At 44.9% G+C, this 12,031-nt stretch overlaps 1 protein-coding gene across 4 annotated transcripts in view; it reads right to left on the reverse strand.

Moving 5' to 3' along the window:
• WDR97 (WD repeat domain 97) overlaps positions 1–12,031 on the reverse strand; it is a 197,391-nt gene that overhangs the window by 139,954 nt on the left and 45,406 nt on the right. For all 4 annotated transcript variants that reach the window (XM_033934237.1, XM_033934239.1, XM_033934238.1 and 1 more), the window contains exons 6-7: positions 7,568–8,237; positions 1,666–1,814 (exon numbers count right to left, since the gene is read on the reverse strand). In XM_033934237.1, the coding sequence (XP_033790128.1) occupies positions 1,666–1,814; positions 7,568–8,237 (819 nt within the window). The remainder of the gene's footprint in view (positions 1–1,665; positions 1,815–7,567; positions 8,238–12,031) is intronic.

A 12,031-nucleotide genomic window follows, 5' to 3' on the forward strand; every position in this document is an offset into this window, starting at 1 on the left:
TAGACTTCAAAGGGTGTTGGTAAACGGTACCCTCTCCAAAACATCGGAGGTGACCAGTGGAGTACCGCAGGGCTCGGTCTTGGGCCCGATCCTTTTCAACATATTCGTAGGAGACCTAACTCAGGGGCTTCAAGGTAAAATAACACTATTTGCTGATGACGCCAAACTATGTAACATAGTAAGTAAACACAATCTGTCCGACAGTATGACCTGCTTTTGTTGGAACATTGGTCCTCGACCTGGCAGCTGGGCTTCAACTCTAAAAAATGTAAGATCGTGCACCTTGGCAGCAAAAATCCGTGCAGAATTTACACCTTGAATGGTGAGACCTTAGCTAGGATTACAGCAGAATGAGATTTAGGAGCTATCATTAGTGAAGACATGAAAACTGTCAATCAAGTGGAGAAGGCTTCATCCCAAGCAAGACAAATGTTGGGTTGTATCCGCAGAAGCTTCGTCAGCCGGAAGCCCGAGGTCATTATGCCATTATACAGAGCCATGGTGAGACCTCATCTGGAATACTGTGTACAATTCTGGAGGCCACATTACCGTAAAGATGTGCTGAGAATCGAGTCGGTTCAACGGATGGCCGCCAGGATGGTCTCGGGGCTCAGGGATCTCGCATACGAGGAGAGGCTGAATATATTGCGGCTATACTCTCTCAAAGAACGTAGGGAGAGAGGAGACATGATTGAGACTTTTAAATATATCACTGGTCACATCGAGGTGGAAGATGATATCTTCTTTCTCAAAGGACCCTTGGCCACAAGAAGGCACCCACTAAAGCTTATGGGCGGGAGATTTCATGGCAACACCAGGAAGTATTTCTTCACTGAAAGAGTGGTTGCTCATTGGAATGAACTTCCGGTGCAGGTAATCGAGGCCAGCGGCGTTCCTGATTTTAAGCGTAAATGGGATGCCCATGTGGGATCTGTAAGAGGGCAGGGTTAAGGGGATGGGTCATTAGGGGAGGGATGCGTTAAGGGATGGGTCATTAGGGTAGGGATCTCTAGGAGGGTAGAATTAGGGGGGTGGGTCAGTAGAGTGGGCAGACTTGTTGGGCTATGATCCTTTACTGCCGTCATTTTTCTATGTTTTTATATTTCTAAGTTCGGCATCTTTCTCTTCCCTGCTACCCCAGTGCATCTGGCACCTCCTCTCTATTCCTTTCCTCCTGCTCCTGCTCCCCCCTCCCCCATTTTCCAATCATTTGGTACATTACAGCAGTGCCAGCCTTTCAAGTAGACTATTGCTGGCTGGCTTGAGTACTGTTCCCTGTGCCATGTCTCACCTAAGTGGAAACAGGAAATTGCATCAGAGTAGGTGAGACGTGGCACAGAGAACACTTCTGGAGGACTTTCAGGGGGAAAGGAAGAGGGAAAGATGCTGGCTCTCTGGGAGGAGGGTGGATAAGATTGGGTGGCATGCCATTTTGTTGGGGTGCCCCTTTCCAAAGCTTTTTACTCTATATTGTGGAGCCCCATTAAGTCTCCAAAGGACCATATGTGATTAGAAGTTACAGGCTGCAGACACCTATTGTACGGCTTTCAATGAGACACCCTAGGGCTGAATTTGGAGCTTGCTATGGTGTTTCTAGGGCTCTGCACCTTTCCTGGTTCCCACGGAGGTAAAGCCACTCTCGAGAGTCTGGAAGTCACAACTCACCCGTTGAGATGATAGAAGTGCTCTTGGGGTTGGATACGAGAGCAGTCACTCTGCCATTATGGCAATCCTCCAGCTGATATTGTGCATATCCAGTGTAACCATCCACCATACTAACTGTCCCGTTCTCTTGACCAATGAACAGCAAGTACCTGAGATGGAAGACCCACAAATCACAAGAATCAAATGAAATACACAGCACAATGCAAAAGAATGCTTCTTGAAGCACCTGTTTTGCTATGGCTTTTCCCTCTGTGAAAACATGACGGCAAGACCCTGGAACCGCAATGTACCCGTGAGGGATTACATTTACAAAATATAATCACATAAATATTTATTTTATTTTCAGCATAATAAATACAATTTAAATGTCAGGAAGCAGCTCACAGAAGCAGTAGGATTACGAGAGACCAGAACTAGAGAATGGCACGGGGACAAATTTGTCCCTGTCCCCGCGAGTTTTATCGCTGTCCCTACCCCACTCCTCTGCCTTAATTGCAGAAGCTACGAACATTTGTGATTTTAAAGGGTTTGAGGCTGGTGCAGATGAAGACAGAGCTTGCAGGAATGGGGAAGGGACAGGATATGAACTCGCAGGGACGGGATGGGACAATGAGTTCCCATAGGGACAGGGGAAAATTTGTCCCCATGTCATTCTCTAACCAGAACCCTGTTCTATTAAACCAGAAAGAATGAGCCCAACCATATAACCTACCCACCACATTTTTATAAAACCTAAAAAGCCACATAGATTGAAAACATCAGTTAAGAATAATCCTAATCCATCTTTTCATTGTAAATGAAGTAGAAACAACAAATTAACTAAAACTTAAAATAATCATGTTTTAGAAGCCAGGTCTTGCCCCCAAACCAGCAGCTAGTGGAGAAGCCTGACCAGGAACCCACTGGAGCTTTAGCTTCTTCCTTTAGGCTCTAAGGGAGAAGGGAGAAGGAAGGAGGAAAGAAACAGCAGTCTGATCTTGAGCTCTCCCACTGAGGTGCCACATGCCCTAAGCAGAAGGGTCTGGTCACAGGAGACGGGATTCTGCTCCTCAGCCAGAGGGAAAAGAGAGATATTGCTAGCACCATAGAGATGGGGAAAGGACTTAAGCTGCTAATAACACATCCACCCAGGAGTTGATCCATTAACCTGTTTTAACAAGGCAAAATCCAATGGGCCGCTATCGCAACCATAAATATAATGATTTGAAAAAGACGAGTCATTCTCTAAAACCTGCCCTTGCAAATGAGGTAATTGAAGAGTTACATAAGAACATAAGAAATGCCTCCGCTGGGTCAGACCTGAGGTCCATCGCGCCCAGCAGTCCGCTCACGCAGCGGCCCAACAGGTCCAGGACCTGTGCAGTAAATTTCTATCTATACCCCCCTATCCCCTTTTCCAGCAGGAATTTGTCCAATCCTTTCTTGAACCCCAGTACCGTACTCTGCCCTATATCGTCTTCTGGAATTGTATTCCAGGTGTCCACCACACGTTGGGTAAAGAAGAACTTCCTAGCATTTGTTTTGAATCTGTCCCCTTTCAATTTTTCCGAATGCCCTCTTGTTTTTTTATGTTCTGAAAGTTTGAAGAATCTGTCCCTCTCTACTCTCTCTATGCCCTTCATGATCTTGTAAGTCTCTATCATATCCCCTCTTAATCTTCTCTTTTCCAGGGAAAAGAGACCCAGTTTCTCCAATCTCTCAGCGTATGAAAGGCTTTCCATCCCCTTAATCAGTCTTGTCGCTCTCCTCTGAACTCTCTCGAGCAATGCCATATCCTTCTTAAGGTACGGAGACCAATACTGGACGCAGTACTCAAGATGTGGACGCACCATTGCCCGATACAGCGGCAGGATAACTTCTTTCGTTCTGGTTGTAATACCTTTCTTGATTATACCTAGCATTCTATTCGCTCTCTTAGCGGCAGCTGCGCACTGTGCTGTCGGCTTCATTGTCATGTCCACCATCACCCCCAAGTCCCTTTCTTGGGTACTCTCATTCAAAAACATCCCTCCCATCGCATAAGTATACCTCGGGTTTTTGCTTCCCACTTGCAATACTTTACACTTCTCAACATTGAATTTCATCTGCCATCTCTCTGCCCATTCCCCTAGTTTGTCCAAGTCCCTTTGCAATTCTTCGCCGTCCTCCTTTGTCCGAGCTCCACTAAATAGTTTGGTGTCGTCTGCAAATTTTATTATCTCACACTTCGTCCCTGTTTCTAGATCATTTATGAATATGTTAAAAAGCAGCGGCCCGAGCACCGAGCCCTGCGGAACACCACTCGTGACCTTTCTCCAGTCTGAGTAGTGGCCCTTCACCCCTACCCTCTGTTTCCTACCTTCTAACCAGTTTCTGATCCATCTATGCACATCTCCGTCCACCCCTTGGTTCTTCAGTTTCCGGAGTAGACGTTCATGAGGCACCTTGTCAAAGGCTTTCTGGAAATCTAGGTATATGATGTCTATGGGGTCTCCTCTGTCCATCTGTTTGTTAATTCCTTCGAAGAAGTGCAGTAAGTTAGTCAGGCACGATCTTCCCCTGCAGAAACCATGTTGGCTGGTTTTCAGAAGTTCGTTTCTTTCAAAATGTTCATCGATGTTTTCTTTTATCAGTGCTTCCGCCATTTTCCCCGGTACCGAGGTCAGACTCATCAGTCTGTAGTTTCCTGGGTCCCCTCTTGATCCCTTTTTAAAGATGGGCGTAACGTTGGCTATCTTCCAATCCTCCGGAATCACACCTGTTTTCAGAGATAGGTTGCAAATTTGCTGCAGTAGTTCCGCTATTTCCTCCTTTAGTTCCTTCAGAACCCTTGGATGGATTCCATCCGGACCCGGCGATTTGTCAGTTTTTAGTTTTTCTATCTGCCTGCGCACCTCATCAAGGCTCACTTCCATGGTTGTTAACTTTTGTGCTTGATTTCCCTTGAAGATTTGTTCAGGTTTCGGTATGTTGGTTGTGTCTTCGCTTGTAAATACCGACGAAAAGAACATGTTAAGTCTTTCTGCGACCTCTTTCTCTTCCTTCACCGCCCCCTTCCGGTCTCCGTCGTCCAGCGGTCCCACCTCCTCCCTAGCCGGCTGTTTCCCTTTAATATATCTAAAAAACGGCTTGAAATTTCGTGCTTCCCTGGCTAGTCTCTCTTCATACTCTATTTTGGCTTTTCGAACCACACGGTGACATTCTTTTTGATACTTCCTGTGCTCTCTCCAGTTTACCTCAGTTTTGTCCCTTTTCCATTTTCTGAATGAGTTTTTCTTATTGCCTATCGCTTCCTTCACTATTTTAGTTATCCACGCCGGGTCTTTTGTTCGACTCTTGTTGCATCCTTTTCTGAATTTGGGGATATACAGATTTTGCGCCTCGCTCACTGTATTCTTGAAAAAGGACCAGGCATGTTCTACCGTATGCCATGTTTTGGAAGTGTTCCTAAGTTTCTTCTTTACCATTCCTCTCATTGCTTCGTAGTTTCCCTTCCTGAAGTTAAAAGTTGTCGCTATGGTTCTCTTTCCTTTCAGTACTCCTATTTCCACCTTGAACTTGATCATATTATGATCGCTGTTTCCCAACGGTCCCACTACTTCCACTTCCTTTGCAGGTCCCCTTAGCCCATTTAGGATTAGATCCAGAGTGGCATTTCCTCTCGTCGGTTCTCTAACAAGCTGCTCCATGAAGCAATCTTGTACAGCCTCCAGAAAGTCTGCCTCCCTGGCGCCTCTTGAGCTTCCGAGACTCCAGTCTATCCCAGGGTAGTTGAAGTCTCCCATAATAACTGTGTTGAGAAGGGTCACTAAATTTGCATGGGACGAGTCGCTGGTGATAGCGATTGACACATGCGCAGAATAATAATAAAAAAGAGCCCAAATCAAAGATCGGCAGGAGGGATGCCCATTCCCTCCTGCCACCAGCGATGTCCCCCTACCCCCCAGTGGAGGAGGAGCCTAGTGGTTAATGACGAAGTGGGTTTGATTCCTACTGCAGCTCCATGTGACTCTGGACAAGGCACCAGATACAAAATAAGGACCACTAGATACTTGTAATATGTAAACTGCTTTGGTTCCCCCTGCACTTAACGAGGAACACACTACTGGGCAGGGGTGTAGCTACGGGCGGGCCCTGCCTGCCCAATCTTGGCTCAGGCCCACCCAGTCTCTCCCACGCCTGGCACTCACAGATGCAGCACAGGCCAAGGATGAGCTTGCCACTGTGTCTGGGCCAAGCTCCAGTGGCAGTTCCGCTTGCAACAGTGACACACTTCCTGGGGGGGGGGGGGGGGTGAGAAAAAGGGAAAGAGAGAGAGATGCCCATTTTGGGCTCAGGACCACCCAAAATTGTCCGTCTGGCTATGTCGTTGCTACTGGGGAGATTAGCCCTCTACTGCATGGAAACAGTAACACTTCTGGGAGGGGGGAGGCAAAGCCCTCTACTGCATCTGAAAAAGTAACAAACTACCAGGGAAATTAGCACAAAAACTTTAAGACACTCTTAGAGGGCTGGACAATCAAGTCTCAGCCTAGGTGTTTACCAGTGTGCCATTGATGGAAGATTCATGCTCTACTGGAAGTGTCAACTACACACAGGCCTCTACTATACCCTACAAATGTTAACCTTTCAACTCTGTTCCTACCTCCAGGCCCACCCAGTTCCACCCAGACCTGTTCTCGTGCTCAGAGCCATGGTCCCAAGCTGGAAGCTGTTCAAAACTCAGACAAAGTGCCAAGTTTTGAGAAACTGTCCATATGCCCGGACAAGCCCTCTAAAAAGAGGTCATGTCCGGTTAAATCTGGACATCTAATAACCCAATTCCTACCACTGTCCTCTATATTTGTCTCAAGCATGTTTTAGTTCTGTTACAGTGTTGGCCTTCACTATCTCAGCTGGTGGGCTATTTCATAACAAGTTTCATATTTAATCCAAAACCCAAGGCCCCTTTGTACTTCCAAGCACTGTGACCCTCGTAGCATCTGTTAAAAGAATTCTACTGAGGCTTTCCAAAACATCTGTCCCTCCCTACATGTATGTTTCCAAAGGCGTTCTAACTGTTTTGGAAGCACGATGCTACCATACCTCTAATAAGGACAAAGGGGGAAAGGAAGAAAGAGGAAAAGTCTTGATTAGGGAGCGGGGAAATTAAAAAAAAAAAAACCTACTGGAAAGGAGGAGGGAAAAAAAAGAAAGAGAGCAAAGTGATAAACCTGAGGAGAGGAGAGATAGAAATGATGGACTAGGGGGGTGGAGGGGAATGAGGCAGGAAAATCTGTTGGTCAACAATTTGAATTTTGGTGGGAACATCCATTGGTCTCTTTTTCCCATAGAATGGAAAATTCTCTGGTGAGTCTAAAGAAGTTCTCGCAATGAAGCTGGGTTATTTGCTCTCTTAAGCTTTCACAGCTGGCGTCATTGCTTGTTGCTGTTTTCTAGGTTCTCCTTCCAAAATTTTCCCCGACAGTTTTCCACCCAAATACAAATTTCCACAGCATGATGGCTGAAATGTTGGTTCTGCCTGACCAGATGCGGTGAAACCCGGAAAACTGCAACAAGCGTGATGCCAGCCGCGGAAGCCCGAGAGAGCATCATTGGTGGATCCTTGCGTTGTAGCATAAGTATTTCTTAGCACACGTTTTGGGTTCTATTGGGCCAGACTGAAGAGGAGAAACAAAAAGTTGTGAATGAATTCTGCTGCTGTATCTGAGCAAAGACTGGTTCTAACTAAGCTTGAAAGTCCAAGGGAACAAGAGACAACTGCTCTCTTTGACACCTATCCTCTCGTGTTTCCCTTTCCATGTCATTTGTTTTTTATATAAATTTTGTTTTTAAATGACATCCTTTTTTATGTACAACACTTAGAATCTGTGATAGGCATTCAATCGACTAGAATTTGAGCTGAACTGTTCAATGTACCCACCTATTCTTTTCCTCCAGCAATTTCAGCAGGTGTGCTCGGGACTTCGGCATCTTTATTCCTTCTTCATTCACCACCTTTTTCCACTGTGACCAAGCGGCAGGGCTGTCCATCATAAAATGGTAAAAACTGAGGCAGACGGCTCGGGAGGAAGCACTCTCTGCATCCTTGCATTTAACAAGTCTCATAGGGTTCACTGCAGCATTTACCCTCAGGAGATCTCCTTCTTCTGTCACTACATAGAGAGTTTCTATAGGAAGACAGTACTCTACCGCAACCACCCGGGTCGATCTCTCCAAAAGAAAAGTGCAGAGAATCTCCCCAGTCTCAGGCCCAATCAGACGCACCGCAGAATCTTCACAGATACACACCACCCTGCAGGGGAAGGAGCCTTGTTCAGTCAAGTTCACCATGCTCATGTGTGTCACTGGAGTCCCCAAAATGGTGAAGAGCTCGTAGATGTGCTGAATGCACCAATGGTCTATTTCATGGCCTGAGTACGAGACAATGGAATTTGCTTGCCAATGGGTTTCCAAGCCGTCTACACGTGTTCCGACCGAGGTTTCATCCACCACGTCATTTGTTTCCAGATTCCACGTGCGAATCGTGCAGTCATGGGAGGCCGAGAAAAGCAGGAACCCCGAAGCATTCAGGGCTATAGCCATCACAGACCCTGGACATATACAAGGAGAGCATAGTTATATCATTCTTTTTAATTGAAATTATATCACATTTATACAATACAATAAAAAAAGAAGAAAATTATGTAAAGAAATACATCTTCTGAAAGTCTACATCACTAAGACAATATTCAACTAATCTACCGTAATCAGAATTTGTGAATTGCACTTATCCAGTACAGGTTCAAGTGATTTACAAGCTAAGAGGCTTATGCAGTATTTATTTATTTATTTAAAGAATTTATTGTCCACTTATCACCTAAGCAGCTTACAAGTAAACATACTAAACAGTAAAGGTTGAAGTTTACAATACATTTTACATCACATTACAAAACTTACATAGTAAAATGGTAAAAAAAACATCGAGGACTAGGCCTCGAAATAGCAAATGAGGTTCAACGTGGATAAGTGCAAGGTGATGCATGTCAGTAACAAAAATCATATGCACGAATACAGGATGTCCAGAGCTATACTCGGAAAGAGTGTGTGGCGCAGTGGTTAAAGCTACAGCCTCAGCACCCTGGGGTTGTGGGTTCAAACCCACACTGCTCCTTGTGACCCTGGGCAAGTCACTGAATCCCCCCATTTCGAGCCTGCCGGGACAGACAGGGAAAAATGCCTGAGTACCTGAATAAATTAATGTAAACTTTTCTGAACTCCCTTGGGAGAACGGTATAAACAATTGAATAAATAAATAAATAAGAGCCCCCAGGAAAGAGACTTGGGAATACTTGTAGACAAGTCAATGAAACCGTCTGTGCAATGTGCGGCGGTGGCGAAAAGGGCAAACAGAATGCTAGGAATGATTAAGAAGGGGATCACAAAACAAATCTGAAAAGGTTATCATGTCGTTATACCGGGCCATGGTATGCCCCCCACCTGGAATATTGCATCCAACACTGGTCGCCGTACATGAAAAAGGACATAGTACTATTCGAAAGGGTCCAGAGAAGAGCGACAAATATGGTTAAGGGACTGGGAGAGTTGTTGTACAGTGAGAGATTAGAGAAACTGGGCCTCTTCTCCTTGAAAAGAGGAGACTGAGAGGGGACATGATTGAAACATTCAAGATATTGAAGGGAATCGACTTAGTAGAGAAAGAGAGATTGTTCACCCTCTCCATGGTGAAGAGAATGAGAGGGAACTCGCTAAAGTTAGAAGGGAAAAGATTCCGTACAAATGTAAGGAAGTTTTTCATCACTCAGAGAATGGTGGAGGTCTGGAACGCTCTCCCAGAGGTTGTTATAGGGGGAAAGCACCCTTCTGGGATTCAAGACAAGGTTGGATAAGTTCCTACTGGAACAGAACATACGCAAGTAAAGCTAGACTCAAATAGGGCACTGGTCTTTGACTGCTGTGCATGATGGACCACTGGTCTGACCCAGGAGTGGCAATTCTTATGTTCTTGTTTATATTGTTCAACAAAAATTGTAATCATCTTCTAAAATTTTATTGGACACAAGAGAGACAGCTAAAAGCTAAGACAATAAAATGTGCCTTAAGTAATTTTCGAAATAATGATACATTGTTACAAATACGGATTGCTCCAGACAGACCCACAATTGAAGAATGAGATTTTCTAGTGGAGACGTAGCTAATTTCGCCTCTCATTCTTGCATCTAACAGCATCCTAGATTCCGATCTCAAAACTCTACTACATTTATATATTTTCAAGCATTTGGTCAGATAGTCATATATCCCTTGATGGATTATTTTCAAAATCTTAAACTGTACCCAATTTATTTAAAATGTACATCAGTTTAAGTAAATGTAATTTAAAGAGATTACGGCTGCTAAATTGATTTTTGGAAAGAGCAGATATGATCACGTTACTCCATGACTGAGAACATTGCATTGGCTCCCGGTATATTGGAGGGTTCAGTTCAAATGTGCTAGTGTTGTATTTAAAAGTTTCTATGGGATTTTTTTTTCCCATTGCTCACTCTTTCTTTTAACTCTCAACAACCTTTTTCAAGTAGAGGAATTCATAAATTTAAATTACTATTTCCTTCAACTAGAGGTACTCAAGCTTTGGGCAGGCTTTCACACTCTATAGCATTCGCCTTGGTAAAAATTCCAAGCATCAATAACAAACTCCAATTCAGTGTTCAGAGAAGAGCATTAGAATACAAATATTTTCTGGAGAGATGTCCCAAAGTCTGTTAGAATCCAGCTGAAACCCAACATTGAGAGGGGACGAGAGAAAGGAGTAACAGGAGATTAAGAAAAGGTATGGAAAGTCGGAAAGGGAAGGAAGTGATTCACAACCAGTGGCATAGCCGGATGACTAATTTGGGGTAGACAAATATTTTTCTCCCTCTCCTCCCTTCTCCTACAACCCACCAACAATCCAGCATCTCCTGTTGTCTCTCGTCTTCCCTCCCCATCACGATTCTACATAAATGAAAACAGGAAGTTGCATCAGAGGGAAGGTTCTGAGACCAGCCACAAGCAGCATGTGTGAATCGCTGCTCACTGCCAGCAACTTCCACAAATTAACAGTTTTAAGAGGTACACTGGGGGTGGTGGGGAGAGGGGGGTTTGAGATGCTGAATCACTGATGGGGAGGAGGGAAAGAGAGAGATACTGGACTGTGGGGAGGGAAAGCAAGAGGAAGAGATGCCAGATAGCAGAGGAAAGTTAGCCCGACAGTGAGCTTTAAAAAAGGCCATTGGAAGAATACTAAGGTCTTTAGCTAGTGAGACTTGAGGATCTCTGCCAGCCATAGCTGGGGTGCACTGCTAATGGATGGATCTGAGCCTCTTCACTGCCCATCCAGGCTCACTCATGGCTACACCTACTGTTCACAAATTAGTTCATAAATCTGAGAGGGGGATAGAAATCATGTGGTATACTGCAACAGGAAGAAAAAAAATAATACTTTAAAGCACTTACAGGGGAGAGTCGGGAGGGAAATGTTCAGAGCTGCTGAGAGGCTGGGCCATGCACAGAGCCTGGGAGCTGCAGGGAGATCACAGAGAGGCAGGAAGCTTGGGGGAAGCTGCACTAACTAGCTGTCTCATGGTTAACAAGACTATTATAATGCCACTGTATCGTTCCATGGTGCGACCTCATCTGGAGTATTGCGTTCAATTCTGGTCTCCTTATCTCAAGAAAGATATAGTGGCGCTAGAAAAGGTTCAAAGAAGAGCAACCAAGATGGTAAAGGGGATGGAACTCCTCTCGTATGAGGAAAGAGTAAAACGGTTAGGGCTCTTCAGCTTGGAAAAGAGACGGCTGAGGGGAGATAGGATTGAAGTCTACAAAATCCTGAGTGGAGTAAAACGGGTACAAGTGGATCGATTTTTCACTCTGTCAAAAATTACAGACTAGGGGACACTCAATGAAGTTACAGGGAAATACTTTTAAAACCAATTGGAGGAAACTATTTTCACTCAGAGAATACTTAAGCTCTGGAATGCGTTGCCAGAGGATGTGCTAAGAGCGGATAGTGTAGCTGGTTTTAAGAAAGGTTTCGACAAGTTACTGCAGGAAAAGTCCATAGTCTGTTATTGAGAAAGACACAGGGAAAGCCACTGCTTGCCCTGTATCGGTAGCATGGAATATTGCTACAGCTTGGGTTTTGGCCAGGTACTAGTGACCTGGATTGGCCACTGTGAGAACGGGCTACTGGACTTGATGGACCATTGGTCTGACCCAATAAGGCTATTCTTATGTTCATTAAAAGCCCCAGGACTGTTACTGTGAACTGGAGAGCAGAGAGTTTAAGGCAGTACAAGGAACTGATGAGGAAATGGTGTGTAGCTGCTGAGTGAAAATTTCTATG

The sequence above is a fragment of the Geotrypetes seraphini genome, chromosome 2 (assembly GCF_902459505.1).
Source record: "Geotrypetes seraphini chromosome 2, aGeoSer1.1, whole genome shotgun sequence".
In the NCBI taxonomy this organism is placed as follows: Eukaryota; Metazoa; Chordata; class Amphibia; order Gymnophiona; family Dermophiidae; genus Geotrypetes; species Geotrypetes seraphini.